Source organism: Triturus cristatus, chromosome 12, assembly GCF_964204655.1.
Source record: "Triturus cristatus chromosome 12, aTriCri1.1, whole genome shotgun sequence".
Classification (NCBI taxonomy): Eukaryota; Metazoa; Chordata; class Amphibia; order Caudata; family Salamandridae; genus Triturus; species Triturus cristatus.
The window spans coordinates 277879161-277899654 of record NC_140595.1 but is presented as its reverse complement, the minus strand read 5'-3'; the positions used below and the strand labels follow the sequence as shown (position 1 = coordinate 277899654).

Below are 20494 nucleotides of genomic sequence, written 5' to 3'. Positions count from 1 at the left end.
TCAGGCTGCAACCCAGTCCATTAATATTTTGAACACAATGCCACCTCATTTTGGACCCAGTCATATGCAAATCAGTTTTGACCATGCTCCAGTGGGAACACTCCAGCCTGAAATTTGAGGCCAGATCCTCCCAGAACCAGAAAACAAGCAACCCAGGACCGTTTTCTCTCTAGTTAGGGCTCATCAGCCAGGTATAGTTTAGTTCCAGTGACAGTGTGCATGAGGCCACATCTGGGGCTACCGGTCCCACTTAGGGTGACACACTAAAGTATACAGAAAAGTGATGGATGGAACGATTGGATTAGTCTCAACCACTGGCAATAACTCAGGGCCATTCTTGTTCTATATTACCAGGGATTATGTTGTGCCTGACTCCTAGTTCGATTGTTGATAACCTGGTTTGTGCACTTTGGGGCTCCTGACCATTCGTCTTCCTAGAAGACATATTAACCCTCTACCTATTAACCTAGACGTAGTGTTTCATAATTCTATTTTGTATTCATCGTCTTGAATCTCTTGAAAATTCCTAAACATTCCTTCCAGTGGCCAGTCGTCTACTTTTCTGTGTCTATTGTTGATAACCTGTTTTGTGCACCACCGGTCTCCTGACGATTAGCCTTGCTAGTGGCCATGTAAACCCTCTACTTATATACATACAAATAGTGTCTCATTATTACATTTTCTCTTTGCCCTCTTGTAAGTTCCTGAAATAACATTGCCTCTAGCAGGCAGTCTTCTTTATTTCTCAAGTCTATCCGTCCAATCAATAGCACAGTGTGATTGTCACACAGTCCATTTTCATGGCTGTGACATTGCCATTCCTTACCTGCCCTCCGGACCCGGGTGACTTTGCTGAATGTAGCATTGTAGAGTGAGAGCCATCTTTTCATGAATCTGGTCAATCACGTCTCTGTGTAAAACCCCAGGCCGGTCTAGAAAATCAAATAATACATTGCTGAACACATGACCAAGCCAAGCTTACTGCCTAGTGCCTATATCTAGAATAACATTACACAAATTTTGAACCTTCATTTCTCAAAAACTGTTTAATGGATTTACAATAATTCACAAAAAACATGCTCTCTGGACCCAGCCTTCTGACAAATTTGGTGTGACTGAGTTCAGCAGTTTTGGCTGTAGCAGTACCAAATTTTCTTCTGGAAAATTGCATGGGAAAAACACATTTTGTAACCCCCTTTTTTCTCGGCCCCCACTTGGCGGATCATCCCAAAACTTTCCAGGAAGGAGCTGAGGTAAATTAACCATTTTTTGGAAGGTTTCATGAATATTCATCAAACAGTGCCAAAGTTATCTGCAAACCAAAAAATGCTTTTTCTATGGAACCGTGGTCCTAACTATATTTATACAATGATCACAATTTTATACAGGACGTAAGTCACAATGTAAACACAAGAGAAAAAGAAGTTTCTAGACAATACACTCTGTCTTTGGGTATAACATATCATGTGGGGTATTAAAAACCCGGCCCAGTTGCACTCTTCGTTTTGCAAATAAAGGATCGAATTAACCCTAAGATTATGTAAATCAATATGCGTCAACGCGTTTCGATGGTTTAGCTTTTCATTCCATCTTTATCAAGACTGTAGATTCATTTTTCTCTGTTATTGTCCTTTGTTATGGGAGGGAGGCATTCAACTATTGTATTGTCGCATATATTTCTTCTTCCCAATAATTTCTTCTTTTTGCCCACAGTTAGTTGCTTGCGTATAAATATTTTTTGTGTGTGTGGGTCCCACACCAGTTCATTTGTTGTATTCAATATTTTAAAATAGGCCCGTCCACAGAATTGCCAGAAATTAGCACCTTGCTTACGCGTTTATTGTATGCTCGATGCTCTCAAAGACAACCGGATTTCTCTTTCTTAAAAAAGTCGGGGGGATTCCAAATACTCCACCTCGTCTCTTTGGTTTGTGCTGATAAAATGCAGCGGTCCGCCTGAAACTCGTCCTCCTCGTCGTTTTTCATTCAAACGAGGAGGACGAGTTTTAGGCGGACCGCTGCATTTTATCAGCACAAACCAAAGAGAGGAGGTGGAGTACTTGTTTGCATGTATTAATTAGGGGTAGTTAAAATCGACCAGGTGTGGTCAAAAATGCCCCTGCCATATGTCACACTGAGTCGCATCAGAATTTCATACAAGAGTAATTAGCATAATGTATATACTGTTCATATTTCTACCAATTTGGGTATTTAGATTATTTATTTATGTCCCGTGATCATCTCCTTACTTTGGAAATAAGAATTGTCAATCAGGCTGATCTACAGTATTTTACCTATACTTGTATATGCTCTACAAAATGTGTTTAACATTTGTCATGATTTCGTCTATGTCTATGCATGGTTGGTCATGTGGTGTTTCAACGTATTGCAATGTCACTTTAAAAATGCACTGAATTCATGCTCCGGCATGACATGTGAACAAGGCTCGTTTGAGCTGAAACGCGTCATGGCGACAAATGGAGTAAATTAATTCAAGCACCTATTTTGGGTCCGTGTCCGTCTTTTCGGTGTGAACTTTGCCGATTCGGAAAGCAAAGTGATATTATAGACCGTCTGGTTCTAGGCGGTCTTACACGGATCCCTCCTCCATACTGGACGAGGTGCTTTGTGGAACACAGCTTCCGGGTTTCCTGGAAGCACTACGGTCTGACAAAGGAACTTGCGCGTCTGACCCCCCCCAGAACCCGCTATTCGCCAAGTATCCTGTGAAGATCGGTGAAAACCAAGTCGGAGGACTCGGAAGACACAGATTATTCCAGGTAGGACGTAAGGGTATTCTGGGGTGGAGGAGTGGGCGCTACGAGCGAGGCGAGCCGGATTGCACGGCGTGACGCTTCGAGAGAACATTCAACACCGTCAACTCCAAAATGTTGGCTGACATGGTGCGGGAAAGAGAGGCGGCCGCAATGGGGATGTTTTCCGACACTCCTTCGGCCACCCGCAGCGCCAGATCAAATGAAAGCACAAGTACAACTGAAATGAACTCGGTGAAAAACAAATATAAAATATTTGAAAAAAAGATGCAAATGGAACAAAGTAAATGGCGGGAGTCAAGATCTCTCCAAGGGTATATTGATGTTGAGAGAATTCCTCGAGGCCTTAGGATCTTAACGGCCCGACCTATGAGGAACCAAACCTGGATCTAATGCGTGAATGGGCAGAGTGCAATCTAGAACCCTCACTAAAACTTATCCTGATTTTGATAAAATATGCGGACATTGACCGGGCACGCCTGCTTAAAGAAATAAATGAATTGAATGAAGAGCTAGACAAATTAGGTGAGACGTAAGAAATTCTCAAACTACGCAAGGAAATGACAATTAGACTTAAAAAAGAGGAAGAGAAAATCAAAGAACGTAAAAGCTTATAAATTCTTAAGAGACAAAAATGAGTGCGACTTAGGGCAAATTATTACATTTGCCCAAAAATATGACGCGCTCCGTGTCTCCAAGCTTAAGGGCCCATCAGAAGCGTCCAACGCTATACCAAATCCAACGTCAAGAAGAGTGGGTGCACCCAATGAGGCAACATATTCTGGGGGGAGTGAGTCAGAATCGGAAATGAGACACCCCCAGGGAGAACAACAAAGGGCCAAACCATCACCAGGCGAAGAGCTGAATTTTTTATGCGAAGAGAGGAGACAAACGCTTCGACCAAGACCCCAAAGAAAATACGCAGGACAATTACAAACTACAGGTGAAGGCAGAGGCGCAAAGCAGGAAAGCGCCGCAAACAGCAACAAAAAAAGAGGTCGGGATATTGGAAAAAGAGATAAGCCAGTCAGCAGCAAACAACAAAATGGTAGTCAACTTAACCAAAATGGAATTAACACCAGAGGAAACACGCATTTTAAGTCTCTGCCTATCATACTGTCCATACAATGATTTCAATTACGCATCTACTAGAATGGACATCTAAAAAGGGGTCAGAAAACTCAAATTGAAAAAATACTATATGCTTCAGAGTGACAACACCCAATACCAACAAAAGGGAATTGATGAAGATGTGGGAATACAATCTAATCTAACACAATCAGATCTTCCTTTCTTCCGTGAACTCGAGGAACTCTGGGATGGAGAAACCAGCCAACATCCCGGGATAAGTAGTTCTACAGACAAAACGACCAGTCGTGGAAGTACTAGGGTCATGACCCCTTTCAAACCAAAATCTACATTTAACCCAATTGCTCCACGTGACTCCATAGATGTGTTCCACGAAACTGTTACGTCATGCATCAAACAACTTAACAAATCAGTGCTTACAACCCAAAGAAGATACAATAGACAGGATCAACAATATATTAGCCTGATTCAGAAATTGCAAAAAAAAAAATATATATAGTCATACGAAACAGTGACAAAGGTGGGAACATTGTTCTTTGGTCACAGGAGGACTACAAAAACGAGGCCTTTAGTCAAATCAATGACCGATCATGTTATAGTCGGAGCAATACGGCACATTTGAAAGACACATATCTGGACTTCTACAAAAAATTGGCAACATGGAGGAGAAAAGACTTGATCAGTGAGGATGAATTCAAATTTCTTAAAAAAGACTATCCCACTACTACTTCCATATACTTCATTCCGAAGATACATAAGGACTAGGAAAAAACCCCTGGCCGTCTCCAATCATTACAGCAAAGGATGGACTGTTGGAAAATTCATCCAAATATGTAGACTATTTTTTACAAGATTTTGTCAAAAATTTGCCGTCATATGTTCGGGATACGGGTGATTTTATCAGAAAAATAAAAAATGTGGTGCGGCAGGAAGATTATTTGTTAATTGCACTAGATGTCTCTGCTCTCTCTACCAGCATCCAACACAAAGATGGAATCAATGCCGTACAACATTACTTGGCACAACGTCCCAAACATGATGATTAACATAGTGAGATGCTAGTCTCTATGATTGAATTTTGTTTGAACAACAATATCTTTATGTTCAACACTCTGCTATACCAACAGACCAGGGCGGATTGCGATTGGGGCCAGCTTCTCCCCCAGCTATGCATGTTTGCACATGGGCTGGTGGTAGGAGCTGGTTGTCAACATTGAATATCAACAAACAGTTAAGAGCCATGTTATAAAATGGCTCCGCTATATTGACGACCTCCTGATAGTATGGCAAGGAACAAAGGAGCAGGCACAGAATTTTGTCACACAAATCAACTGCGATTCCTTAAACCTAGAATTTACGGCTACTATCAGTGAGTTATCTGTTAACTTCCTGGATACGCAAGTATATATCCACAAAACAAAATAGAGACACAGCTATATAGAAAGGAGACAGCCGGCAATTCTACCTTACATGCACATAGTTCACATCCAAGACATCTGATCAACAGCATACCGTTTGGCGAGATGCTTCACCTTAGACGTATATGCAGTAATGAGGTTGATCTAAAAAGAGCCCAGAATGACAGCAAATCTAGATTTCTTTAGAGAGGCTATGGTCCCAATATTATCTTGCAGGCCATCTCCAAATCTATGAGCATGTCCAGGGAGGAACTCCTTACAGATAAACAAACACAGATAGTTTCCAAATCTCTTGAGACTAGCCCCATCACCAATGAATTTAGCATGATTCTGGGTTACAGTCGACAACACAAAGCCATTCAGAACATTTTACAAATCAGTTGTCCTCTTGTCCTCAACGACCCGGTGATTGGACCCCTGCTACCACAGAGGGTGTCCATCACATACAGCAAAGCGCCATCTATGAGAGACAGTTTAGTCATGGCCAACCCCGAGATTATTGACAACACAACATGGTTACAGACACACAAGGGATTTTACAAATGTAAGACATGTAAAGCATGTATCCATGGCAAGAACACCAGTACATACTCCACACCGTTTTGTGATAGGGAATACAAAATTCAAAAACTTTTAACTTGTAAAACAGAATACGCTGTCTATGTGCTCATGTGCCCATGTGGCCTTAAGTACATAGGCAGCGCCAAGTTGGAAGTTCACAAACGGGTCCTCCAACATCTTCGTGCAATCACAAACCAACACAACACATATCCAGTAGCTCATCAATTTAGTGAATTCCATCAATCTGATAATAAAAATCTGAGCTACTTCGTGATTGACACAATACCGACTAGCAGACGTGTAGGTGACAGAGACCACAAACTGAGAACATTGGAGACTCAGTACATATTACAACTAGATATCAAGTTTCCAGGTGGTCTCAATGTCACAGAGGATCTCTATACATGTCTTTAATCTGTAACCGCAAAGCATAGTCAAGAGTTGTTTTGATTCTGTTTTAGCTGTGATTTTAAACTCGCTGTGCTAGGTTTTACATATGTTGATCTCCATATCACGATGTGAGATCAATTTATGATGCATACCAGCTTACCATACAGTGTTTTTACTATAATTTTTATCAAGATGTATTTATATGCTAAATGCATATTTATTTGTATCTATCTATCTATCTATCTATCTATCTATGATAATTTTTATATATACTTTTATATGTATTTATTGAATAGCATGTATTTTTACCCTAGATGTAGCTTTACACAGGTTATGTTATAGGGGTTACGCATCTTTGCACAGCAGGTTTGCACAGCTATATTTGCACATTAACAAGAGGTATGTACGACTGTACACACTAAATAGACCTATATGAACTCTGTGCCCAAACAGAATGAGGCCATTTGACTAATATGTTTTGGACTGTTCAAGATTAGGATGGATATTTACAAACTATCAGTGACATTTTCTCAGGATGTTACTGAGTTACAAGACACAATTCTATATACATTATTAGTACATAGTTATGCAGTTCCCACCAGAAGCTTTAAGAGGCATCAGTACTTATTGCTCAGCTTCACATGTCACTCCACGGCACAAGATTAACTGAATACCGAGAGAGTTGAGCATCCATTATTTGGACAGCATCAACAACTATTTCAGCAGTTTACCTGTTGCAAAAGATTTATTTCAACACAACTAATTGGCCGACATTTAGGCATTGTTCGGTATTCACCCAATATTCGGAGTAACTCAACCTTGTCTTACAATCTGTAGGCATATTCGAGTTACGGTGATCGGCCATAAGCCATGATAGACAAATATGCCGTAATGCATTCTATTTTCCACACTGGAGCTTTGGTCATTATTAGTAATGTAACTAATATCGGGGATTTTTCAGTATTCTACTGTTCATATTTCTACCAATTTGGGTATTTAGATTATTTATATATGTCCCGTGATCATCTCCTTACTTTGGAAATAAGAATTGTCAATCAGGCTGATCTACAGTATTTTACCTATACTTGTATATACTCTACAAAATGTGTTTAACATTTGTCATGATTTCGTCTATGTCTATGCATGGTTGGTCATGTGGTGTTTCAACGTATTGCAATGTCACTTTAAAAATGCACTGAATTTGTGCTCCACATGTCATGTGAACAAGTCTTGTTTGAGCTGAAATACATCATGGCGACAACCGGAGTAAATTAATGCAAGCACCTATTTTGGGTCTGTGTCCTTCTTTTCGGTGTGAACCTTGCCGATTCGGAAAGAAAAGTGATATATATATATGATCAAGACCACCATGTGATCTAAATGTGTTATTTTGTTGTCTGCCTAATTAAAAAGGATTGCTGAAATCATCAGTAATCTGGAGTGGCTCGTCTTTTCACCAAAGGTGTGAATTTGTGTGTATATCTATCTATCTATCTATCTATCTATCTATCTATCTATCTATCTATCTATCTATCTATCTACATATATATTTACTGAAAAAACCATGGGTTTCAGACACGTTATAGTTAGGAATTAGCATTTAAAAAACCTTAGAAATTCACTGAAAAAACCATAGGTTTCAGGGGCGTTATAGTTAGCTGGACTTTTCACTTGTACAAAACCATTAAAATACCCCCGTTATAGTTAGTTCAGCTAAATATAACTTGCGCGCCCGCAATGCACTGCTGATGACGTCACATATTACATCACTCATGACATGGTCAGTGACATCACTGATGACATCTCAAAGCAGTGGCGCTTTGTGGAAGCACCTGGTGGGCTACTTAGCCCCCAGGGGCCCTCAGGATTGAAGGAGAATTATTTCCCCAACTTAAAACGCGCCATGGGGCGTGTTTGCACACGTCACCTCAGGCCCCGTCCCCTTCCTTCCCCACTGTGTAAACACGCCCTGTGGCCATTTTAAGTTGGGAGATTAAGTCCCCTTGAATCCTGAGGTTCCCTAGGGGCAAAATAGCCCACTAGGTACGTCCAGTAAGTGCCATTGCAGAGAGGTGTAAAAAGGGGCACAGCCTGCACCACCTCTCTGCAACACAGCGCAGTGGCGTTTACTGGAAGCACCTGGTGGGCTTGTTGGCCCCCAGGGTCCCTCAGGATTGAAAGGGAATTATTTCCCCAACTTAAAATGCGCCACAGGGCGTGTTTGCACAAGTCACCTCAGGCGCCGTCCCCTCCCTTCACCAATGTGTAAACATGCCCTGTGGCCGTTCTAAGCTGAGAGATTAAGTCCCCTTGAAACCTAAGGGTCCCTAGGGTCAAACTAGCCCACTAGGTACCTCCAGTAAGCGCCACAGAGCTACGTTGCAGAGAGGTGTAAAAAGGGGTGTGGCCTCAGAACACCTGTCTGCAACGCAGCTCCCTGGCGCATACTGGAGATACCTATTGGGCTAGTTGGCCCTCAGGGACCCTCGGTATTGAAGGGGAATTAATTCCCCAACTTACAACTCGCCAGGGGGCGAGTTTGCAGAGTGCTGCAAGGAGGGGGCGTGGCCTCCGGCGCGATGCCTGTCTTATTTTTATTTTTTAAGAAGGGGGGCTGTGTGGCCCCCCTTCTTTTTCTAATTGATTGGCCCTGGGGAACTCATTTTTTGAAAAAAATAAATTTGGAAGGGGCCCCCCTCCCGAGGCCTTAATCGGCCCCGGGGACCCCAACCCCAACCCCAACCCCGGGGCATGGCCTTTTTTTTTTTTTTTATTCTTTAGGAGGCTGCGTTGCCCCCCTCCTCAGGCCACTTATGGCCCCATTCCCCGGGGCCGGCCTTTGTTTTTTATTAATTTTTTAAAATATATTTATAGAAACACCTAGGACATGCTGGACAAACCGTACGTACCTATCACCATGACGATTTGAGTGATATTCATTAAAAGGCGACTATACATACATTGAATCCACGTGGAATGTATTTACACCGCTAGTGAAGCTCTGACTTGTCTGACGCCCTACCGTGCCTAATCCTGGCGCCCCCGCTGGTGGGTACTCTCCAAGTAGACACCCTTGTCGTTTATTTATACAAACATGGGGAGCTATTGACGGGCAGATTTAATACACACGCACACCAAGCCATTCAAAGGGGATTCGACAAAAATTCGACAAAAACTATGCAAGAAACCCCCCTCACGGTTAATAAAACACACATCCACCGCTGGATGTGTAATACTTTTTATTTTACTCTCTGGAAAGGAGACAAACCTCACTTGAGAGTCACAGCGCGCTCCTGGCTGAGCCCAATGCTGTGTTACACCCATCCGTGTCCACCGAGTGCCACACACCTCTGTGTTGTATTCCACCAGCTAGTGATTATGCTATGACACTCTCTAGCCCATTTGCACTGTAACACCACCCTGTGAATATGCCATGCCACACTTGCCTTCGCACGGGTTATATTGCCCCATCTAACGTGCCTTCCTCGATGCATATGTTATATCGCACAGCTCTATGCCATACATATTACAATCTGGGATCCATATCTTTGTCACAGTGCATAAGCAACATTACACTCCCCAGCACATATTTTATATTATAACTTTAGATAGTAGTTAGGTTACACAACACTGCCCTGTGCATATTACACTCCAAGGTGCATATCTCATAGCACGCGCTAGTGCCTGTGCTATCTTGCGCTCTCCAATGAATCTGCCATTGCGCACAATGTATTGCATATTGTATTTCACATCCCGGTTCATCTTATATCACACTTTTTGGTGCATAGTTTATACCATACACTATATCTAGTTTTCATTTTCAATCGTGCTCTCAGGACTGTATTCTATATAACACTGCGTTCACCTACCCTTTTCACAGGCATTACATTTTGCGATGGGGGGGGGGTGGAGAGTCAGGGGGTGTTTCTGCCAAGTGAGCCCGGAGTCACAGTCACAAACGTCCTCTTCTTCCTGAATAAAAGTGAGATTATGCTGCATACTAGTTCATATTTTAAGTAGTTCGCACAGACACACATTTTAAAAACAATAAAGTTCCTAATACCCGCCTTCTCTGAACAGTTAGCTTGCTGCCCCATCCACCTCCTCCCTATCCTCTGTTGTCTGAATCCATGGACTAGCCTCCTCCCTCCTGCCATGCATGGTCTGATGTGCTGCCACTGCCCTCCATTTAGCATGATGTACCAGTTCACTCCTCCTGCCCTCCATTGCCCAATTCTATGCCCCATCATTGACCTCTGTGCTTAGCTTGCTGCCCCTATTCTTCTTCCCCCTGCCCTCTGATGTCTTTGTGCATGCCCCTGTGCCATCCTTTTTGCCCACCATGTTCCATGGACCTGCCACTCCTATCTACTCTGAGTGTTCTGTTGAGCTGCCACTCCCCTCCCACCTGCCTAGCATTTGTCAGATGACTGTAACCTGTCCCTGCCACCTCCACCCTGCCGGTGAACATTCCATGACCCTATCCCCTTCCTCCTGTCCTCCATGGTCCATTTTACTGCCACACTCTTTTGCCCTCCCTGGTCTGTTGTGCTGCAACTGCACCTCCTGCCTGCCCCGCGTGGTCTGTTGTGAGGCCCCTTCCCCTGAACTCTCTTGTCTGTGCCCAGGTCCTGACCCTCCCTTTTATCCTCCATGGTCCTTTGTGCATGCCCCTGCACCCTCCTTCTTGCCCATTGTTGGACAGGCCACATGAAGGGCTTGCTCCCTCCCCGCATGACAGGACCCAAGCCCCGGGCCTCCAGGTGTTACCCACAGAAACAACCCGCACCCCGTCTCCCGACGGGACTCCTGCCCCCGGACATCTCTGTATCATGGGGCCGAACCACTACCGGCTCCCTCGCCCGGCCCGGCCGCCATCTTGGACACTGCACCACGAGGCCGCGTGGCCTCAGCTCGACCCTAACCCTGGGCCTGGCCAGGCCCCGACATCCCGGCACCACCATCCACCCAGGAGGTGAACGGACCACTTGGCAGGTCAATGGGAGAAAGAAGTGTCGATGGCTCTCCCCCGCCAGGTGCCGATCGCCCCCAGCTTCCCCGGGCGCTGGCTCCACCCCCCTGCTGGGTGTCTGGACTCCCTCATCCCGGACCTCCCGACCTCCAAGTGCGAGGGTCCGGACATCAAAGGGCGCCAGACCTATAACTGGGGCAGCTCCAGAGCAGGAAGGCAGTTGTATCCTGGAGTCGAGAGACACCGAGAAGAACTCATCCTTGACGGACTACCGGCGCTGCCGTAGCCCTGCCTTGTGAACTATCATCCTGCCTGCTGGCGCTGCCGCGGCCTTCTGCATCCTCCATCCTCGTCGGGACCTGCTGGCGCTGCCGCGGACCGTTGTAACTACCACCTTCGTCGGGACCTGCTGGCGCTGCCGCGGACCGTGTAACGACCACCTTCACCGGGACCTGCTGGCGCTGCCGCGGCCCGTCCAGCTAGAACACCGAGCTCGAGGATTGTGAGCTATCCAATATATCATCGCATCTACCAGATTGGTAACAAGACTGTCCCGCTACCCCCTTTCCCAACCAAGAGACTAGAATCGAGGGGACCCCTGAGTCCTGACCTCCTTGTACCACTCTATCGTACCTAAAGATTGCTTATAAAGAACGTTAAACCTTATCTTTGTGTGGTGTACATCTGTGGGGGGGAAGTTACTCGTCTGTACGATCGCTGGAGACGGCTCTCCCCGGAGACCTCTCCCCTTGTCCTCGGCCGACCCTCCCGGTCCGTCTAACATTGGTGGCCAGCGGCGCGATCCGAATCAACGCGTAATCGTACAGAGAGTAGCTCACCCCACGACGAAACCACGATGTCAACCAAAGAGAGCGGATCCACCGAGAAATTCCAGATGGAGAAATTGGAAGAGTACAGCCATCGTGAGTTGAAACAATTCTGCATTGAACTAGGCATTGCTACCACCGGCCTGAGTACCAAAGACGATTTCAAGCACGCCATTGAGTCGTGGGCAGAAACCGGGGCCGCGAGATCCCCGGACCAAAACATTGCAGCATCAGAGAGGAACACCACGGCTCCCAAGGAGCGAAGAACGGGTCTCTCGCAGGAAGAGATCCAAGAGAGAGAAAAAAGCAGACTACATGAGCTAGAAATGGCACGGCTCAAAATGGACGGTGAACTAAAATTAGCCGAACAAAAACTGAACCTAGAACATCTGCGGCTCCGAGAAGATCGGGAAGAAAAACAGAGGCAGAGAGAGCTCGAAGAAAAGAGATTAGCGTACGAACACGAGTGCAAACTGGCAGAAATAGACCTACGGAAGCAGAACAAAGAACTGGAGGTGCCCGAGCGACCGCGCACCCCGGGAGCGACAGAAAAGAAAGTCCACATCCCCAAGGATGTTCGAGAGTATGTCCGAGAGGACGACATACAGCAGTGGTTCAAGGCCTACGAGATCGCCATGACCTCCCACCGGATCGATCGAAGTGACTGGGGAGCCGGTCTATGGGGGAGGTTCGTCAATGAAGGCCGCGATGCCCTGTTACAGCTCCCAGACCATCTGATGTCATCCTATGACCACATGAAGGCGGCCCTCCTCACCCGATATGGGCTCACACCCGAAATGTACCGCCAGAGGTTCCGAGACTGCACCCGGATCCCGGGTACAACTTGGGTGGAATATGTCAACTATTTCAGCCGAGCCTTCGAGGGTTGGATCAAGGGAAGCCACGTAACGACCTACGAGCAACTTTTTAATCTCATGGTGTGGGAGCACCTCTCTAACAACTGCTTCGTCGAGCTCAGGCAGCACCTCCTCGACAGTAAATTGACTGACCCACGGCAACTCGCCGCCGAAGCTGACCGGTGGGAAAGCACCCGAGTGGGCCGGAAAGGGCCGCACGAACAGAACCGGAACTACCAAGGTCAGCACCGTCCCCGAGGAGGAGGAGGAGGCCAGGAACGAGGAAGAGACACCGTCCCGGCCGCTCCCGCTGCCAGCAACCCCCCGATGCGCCCGGGGTTCCGAGCCAATGTCACATGTCACCGATGCCAGCGAGTCGGCCACTACGCCAATGACCCGAACTGTCCACAGAACCAAACTCCGAGACCCCGCCAGGTAGCTGCCGCCGCCCTGGGGGGAGAACCAATCTCCGAAGAACAGGAAGAATATGAGCAGGAACAACAAGAGTGGGAACCGGCCGCCATGGTTCTAGTGTGCCTAGGGGGAAGAGACATGGTCCCGCGGGCTCCCCTACCCGCCAACACCAGAAAATATAGTCAGTGGGTGAACATTAATGGACGCCGGGCCGAAGCACTACGTGACACGGGGGCCAGTGTGACGGCCGTCCGCTGTCACCTGGTAAAACCAGAGCAGATCCTGCCGAACATTCTCTGCCCCGTCCGTTCAGCCGACAATTCGGAGAGTCTATGTCGGATGGCCTGCGTCCCCTTCGAATGGGGAGGAGTCTCCGGCATGTTGAAGGTGACGGTCCGAGATGATGCCCCCGTGGACTGTCTCCTGGGGAATGATCTGGAGAGTTCCCCGTGGGCCGCCGTAGAAAGAAGAGAGCACCTGGGGATGTTGGGCCTCCCGGACTGGGCGTGCGTAACCACCCGGTCCATGGCCGCCCGTGTCATCCCCCGACCAGAAGAACCAGAATGGCCAGCACCTCCTCCCCCGATCGCTCCAGTAGAAGACACCGACAATACCGACCCCCCAGAGCAAACCCCCGAAGGGCTCGCTCAGCCCCAGGACCTTCCCAACCTGGCTCAGTGGCGTCAGGAAGGGGGGCCCACCCAGGAACAGTTCCGTCAAGAACAGAAGACCTGTCCCTCCCTCGAGGGACTCCGCCAGCAAGCCCTCGCCCAGAGCGCAGGGGACACCACCGGAGCCCATTGGATCTATTGGGACAACGACCTATTGTACAGTGAACAGAGAATCGCGGAGTTAGGGGCCAGTCGAGTGCTGGTGGTGCCCCTCCGTTTTAGAGACTTCCTGTTAAATTTGGCCCACGATGTCCCTCTGGCTGGACACCTGGGCCAGGACAAAACGTACAGTCGCCTGGTGACCCACTTTTTCTGGCCGAAGATGAGAAACGACGTCCTCAACCACTGCCGGTCCTGCCCCACGTGCCAGGCCAGCGGGGAGAGCGGCCGCAAACTCAAAGCACCTCTGCAACCCTTCCCAGTTGTCACCACCCCGTTCGAGAGGGTGGGAATAGACATTGTGGGGCTCCTGGACCCCCGTACAGCACAAGGACATCGGTTCATCCTGGTACTGGTGGACCACGCCACCCGCTACCCCGAGGCTGTGCCCCTGCGAACTGTAACAGCCCCGGTGGTCGGCCGGGCCTTAATGGGGATCTTCTCCCGGGTGGGCTTCCCCCGAGAAGTCGTCAGCGACAGAGGCACAAACTTTATTTCGAAGTATATGAAGTCCCTCTGGCAACAGTGCGGGGTCACCTACCGGTTCACGACCCCCTATCACCCTCAAGGAAACGGACTAGTCGAGCGGTTCAACCACACGCTCAAGGGAATGATTGGGGGATTGGAAGAGCCCCTCCGTCGCCAGTGGGATGTACTACTTCCGTGCCTCCTCTTCGCCTATCGAGAAGTTCCCCAGAAGTCCCTCGGCTTTAGCCCTTTCGAACTCTTGTACGGGCACCCTGTGCGAGGGCCCCTCAGCCCAGTCAAAGAAGGTTGGGAGATGGCCCCCCTAAAGACCCCTCCAGACGTCTTCAAGTACCTCCTGACCCTACGCAATCAGACCAGGCGAGTCAGAGAAATGGCGAAAGCGAACCTTGAGGCCAGTCAGGAGGACATGAAAAAATGGTACGATCAAAATGCCTCCTCCATCGAATTCGAACCTGGCCAACAAGTGTGGGTGATGTCCCCCACCGAACCATGTGCCTTGCAGGACAAGTGGACGGGGCCCTTCAAAGTGGTCGAACGCAAGAGCCCCGTCACCTATCTCATCGATATGGAATCTCCACAGAACCCCCTCCGGGTCCTCCACACCAACAGACTCAAACCCCACTTTGTGCGCTCGGAGCTCAGTCTCCTGATGGCTACAGACAGTGGAGCGGAAGAAGACTCCGAGCCTCTCCCTGATCTCCTGAAGACTCGTGAGAAAGATGGTTCCGTGGACGGGGTCCGGCTCTCCGATGCCCTCACCCCGGAACAGCGCCAAGGCTGCCGGGACCTCCTGCTGCAGTTTGCTACCTTGTTTTCCCTCACCCCAGGGGTCACCCCCTGGTGCTTGCACGACGTGGACACTGGGGACAGTCCCCCTATCAGACACCGGGCGTACCGCGTACCAGATCGGGTACGGGCCTGCATCCAAGAGGAGGTATCAAAGATGCTCACGCTCGGGGTCATCGAGCCCTCGGACAGCCCCTGGGCCAGCCCGGTCGTGCTGGTCCCCAAAGCTGCTGCCCCCGGCACCACTCCTGAGCTCCGATTCTGCGTCGACTATCGGGGCTTGAATGCTGTCACCAGAACCGACGCTCATCCCATCCCCCGAGCGGATGAGCTGATCGACCGCATGGGGGCTGCCCGCTACCTCAGCATCTTCGACCTGACAGCGGGCTACTGGCAGATCGGTCTCACACCCCGGGCCCAAGAACGATCCGCCTTTTCTACCCCCGATGGCCACTACCACTTCAAAGTCATGCCCTTCGGCATGAAGAATGCCCCAGCTACCTTTCAGCGACTGGTGAACCAGGTCTTGGCGGGGCTCGAGGAGTTCAGCGCCGCCTACCTGGACGATATCGCTGTGTACAGCCGCCACTGGTCCGACCACCTCCACCACCTCCGAGAGGTCCTGCAGGCCCTCCAACGGGCCGGCCTCACAATCAAGGCCAGCAAGTGCCAAATTGGTCAGGGGTCAGTGACCTATCTCGGACACCAGGTGGGAAGCGGTCTGGTGGCCCCTCTGCAACTCAAAATCGCTGCCATCCAGTCCTGGCAGCCTCCAGTCACGCAGACCGAGGTCCGAGCCTTCTTGGGGCTCACCGGCTACTACCGGCGGTTCGTGAGGGACTATGGCAGCATTGTGGGGCCCCTCACGGGACTCACGTCCAAAAACCACCCGAAGAAGGTCAACTGGACCCCAGACTGTCAAGCGGCCTTCGAGAAGCTGAAAGCCGCCATGTGCACTGCCCCTGTGCTCCAGGCCCCCGACTACAGTCGGGAGTTCATCGTACAAACAGATGCCTCCGACCATGGCATTGGGGCGGTCCTCTCCCAGCTGAACTCCGAGGGACTTGACCAACCGGTGGCCTTCATCAGCAGACGCCTCCTGGCCCGGGAACAGCGCTGGAGCACCATCGAGAGGGAGGCCTTCGCAGTGGTGTGGGCCCTCAAAAAGCTCCGGCCCTATCTCTTCGGTACCCACTTCCGGGTGCAAACAGATCATCGACCCCTGCAGTGGCTAATGCAGATGCGGGGGGAAAACCCCAAACTATTGCGTTGGTCCATCTCCCTGCAGGGGATGGACTTCACTGTGGAACATCGACCGGGCCACGACCACGCCAACGCAGATGGCCTGTCACGCTTTTTCCGCCTCGACGAGGAGAGTCCCCAAGAGGATGGGTGACTCTCCCCGCCTTCAGCTGGGGGGGACGCATGTTGGACAGGCCACATGAAGGGCTTGCTCCCTCCCCGCATGACAGGACCCAAGCCCCGGGCCTCCAGGTGTTACCCACAGAAACAACCCGCACCCCGTCTCCCGACGGGACTCCTGCCCCTGGACATCTCTGTATCATGGAGCAGAACCACTACCGGCTCCCTCGCCCGGCCCGGCCGCCATCTTGGACACTGCACCACGAGGCCGCGTGGCCTCAGCTCGACCCTAACCCTGGGCCTGGCCAGGCCCCGACATCCCGGCACCACCATCCACCCAGGAGGTGAACGGACCACTTGGCAGGTCGATGGGAGAAAGAAGTGTCGATAGCTCTCCCCCGCCAGGTGCCGATCGCCCCCAGCTTCCCCGGGCGCTGGCTCCACCCCCCTGCTGGGTGTCTGGACTCCCTCATCCCGGACCTCTCGACCTCCAAGTGCGAGGGTCCGGACATCAAAGGGCGCCAGACCTATAACTGGGGCAGCTCCAGAGCAGGAAGGCAGTTGTATCCTGGAGTCGCGAGACACCGAGAAGAACTCATCCTTGACGGACTACCGGCGCTGCCGTAGCCCTGCCTTGTGAACTATCATCCTGCCTGCTGGCGCTGCCGCGGCCTTCTGCATCCTCCATCCTCGTCGGGACCTGCTGGCGCTGCCGCGGACCGTTGTAACTACCACCTTCGTCGGGACCTGCTGGCGCTGCCGCGGACTGTTGTAACTACCACCTTCGTTGGGACCTGCTGGCGCTGCCACGGACCGTTGTAACCACCACCTTCATCGGGACCTGCTGGCGCTGCCGCGGACCGTGTAACGACCACCTTCACCGGGACCTGCTGGCGCTGCCGCGGCCCGTCCAGCTAGAACACCGAGCTCGAGGATTGTGAGCTATCCAATATATCATCGCATCTACCAGATTGGTAACAAGACTGTCCCGCTACCCCCTTTCCCAACCAAGAGACTAGAATCGAGGGGACCCCTGAGTCCTGACCTCCTTGTACCACTCTATCGTACCTAAAGATTGCTTATAAAGAACGTTAAACCTTATCTTTGTGTGGTGTACATCTGTGGGGTGGAAGTTACTCGTCTGTACGATCGCTGGAGACGGCTCTCCCCGGAGACCTCTCCCCTTGTCCTCGGCCGACCCTCCCGGTCCGTCTAACACCCATCATAGCCATTGTGCTGCCACTAACCCTCCCGCTTGCCATGCATGGTCTTCTGTGCTGCCACGGCCCCTCTCACCTTCCCTGTGTGGTCAGCTAGCTGCTCCTGACCCCCTCCCACCTTCCCTCCATGGTCTGTGTGTATGCCATCATAGTCTCACTGTTGCTGGTGTGTCTTGCTTCTAGTGCCCATCCTGCCTGACCTCCATGGTCATCTTGCTGCTCCTGCCCTGCCCCTTTGCCCCTGCCCTCTGTTTCCATGTGAAGACCCCTATTCCCTCCCTCCTGGTTTGTCTGTTCCATTGTAATGCCCCTGATCCGTCCCTCCTGCCCTTTTATGGTCTGTTATGCTGCAGCTTTCTCTCCTGTCTGTCCATTATGGTCAGCTAACTACCATTGCATCTTTCCCCTCTGTTCTCTGTTGTCCATGTGCATGGTCCTGTCCCCTCCCTATTGCTTTCTATGGATTGTTGTGCTGCACTCCTGTCCCGCATGCCCTGTGTGGTGTATTGTGCTGCTGCAAACCCTGACGCCTGCACTGTAGGGTCAGTTTGGTGCACCTCTCCATGTCCCTCCTGTCCTCTGTTATCCGAGTCCATGTCCCTACCCCAATTCCTCCTGCCTTCTATGATCCAATGTACCATACTTGCGAACATTTTGAACTTGGTAAGATGGAGATTTTGAACAAAAACTGGGGTATTGATTTTCCCCTTTGAGTTACATTGAAAAAGAGGAGATTGTAGACAGGAGACAGATCAAATAAAGCCCATTTGATCTTAAAAACAGTGGACGTTTCCTGGCTGAATCGGGTCTGTTGGCATGTATGGTTGTACCACCACTGCCTCTTCCTTCTGCCCACAATAGTCTATTATATTGCCACAGCCACTCTTGCCAGTCCTGTATTGTTGGTTTGTTGCCCCTGCCCCCCTTTCCACTGCCCTCCATAGTCTGTTGTGCAGCCACTGCCCTTCCTGCCTGCCCAGTGTGGTCAAATTGTTGCCTCTGCACCCTCCTACCTGCCTTCAATTTTCAGAGTCCGTGCCTCTGCGTCTCAACAGTATACTAATGAACAACTAGATTGCTAACATTCTACATTTTTTTACAAAAGTGTGGAACGCCTGACGTCCTCTTGATGTAATCAAAACTGTAATACCTAGAGCATTTCCTTTAGAAATTACATATATGAGAGGATCTTATTTGCATCAAAATTATGGTTAGTGCTCTACAAAACTAAAATGAGGACATATTTTCTGAGTTTTCAAATAGCGACCAAGCACTTTTAAATTATTTGTTATCTTTATGTTTGTTTATCCAGATGACCACTTGATTAAATGTTGCACTTAGGGGAGAGGATATGGTGTTACTTCCAGAGCTACAGACTTTGCAACTGGGGAACCAGGTTGGAGTTTCTGCTTCAGCTCGACATTCTGTGATTCTGGTCAAATCACTTAATCTCCCCATGTCTACAACGAAAATGGATTTGTTCTTGTGTGATGTAACCAATGCTCATGTAAAGCACTCCAATACCTGACAAGTCTGCACTATATAACACTGCAAAAACACAAAATAATAAGTGTTTTGCACACTTCTGTCATTGGGCTACATGTGGGCTACATCTGGGTGATATGTGTGCTACATTTGGGCTCTTTTGTCTCTGGTGGCCATCTTTTGTGACTTATTTGTAATGAAGTTTCCTAATTTCCTCATTTACTTCAGTCTCCTCAGTAGGAAATACTTTCAGTTTTTTACTTTGGTTCCATCAAGAAGGCATTCAGATGTGTCACACATTTGCCATAAATTCTGAATGTTAGCACTCTAGTTGCTCATTAGATCACTGTAGTAAAGCTACTGCTCACCAGGGAAGTCTGCTGCTGGTATTCACAGTGCATGTTTCAGTCTGCATGTCAGAATTTTTTAATGAATTAGAAGAGGATTTGAGAAGTCAAAATGTGCCCTGATTTTTCTTTCTGCAGCACTAATCATAACTTCTATGGCAAAATAAACCCCCTCATTTTGTTCCTTTGCAAATTAAATGTTTTAAGTGTTACCACATTATTCCAATCAAGATGGCTTCAGGTGTGCCATAGTTTGTCATAAGTAAGACTGTTAGCGCTCTAGTTGTTCTTTAGAACACTCTGGGAAGCAGCAGTAGAACACAATGGAATCAATTGACAGTCTCTGCCCTTGTTAGATGTACATGTTTTACTGAGAATGTCAGACTTCATTCTCACATGACTGAGAAAGATAATGTGAATTTACAGAAAATATGCTCTCAGTTTAGCTTATAGATCACCTTTCAAACCTCTGTGGGAAAAGCATGAGAAAATAGTTTTCTCTCAAACATGATTCATGAAATCACAGCAGAAGGCTTTTTCACATGGTAAAATCACCTTAGAACACACCACAATTCCTAAAATGAATATGGTACCATCAACAAATGATTTATAATGTAACTAAAGTCTTAAAACCTTCTATTAATTGCATTGCTTTTTAATGAGGTGCTATCAT

The 20494-nt window shown here is 48.8% G+C and overlaps 1 protein-coding gene across 8 annotated transcripts in view; it reads right to left on the bottom strand.

The window, feature by feature from the left end:
* The window catches only part of NR1I3 (nuclear receptor subfamily 1 group I member 3), an 858363-nt gene that overhangs the window by 186656 nt on the left and 651213 nt on the right, over positions 1–20494 (bottom strand). For all 8 annotated transcript variants that reach the window (XM_085638659.1, XM_085638656.1, XM_085638661.1 and 5 more), the window contains one exon: positions 827–932. In XM_085638659.1, coding sequence (XP_085494785.1) covers positions 827–932 — 106 coding nt within the window. The remainder of the gene's footprint in view (positions 1–826; positions 933–20494) is intronic.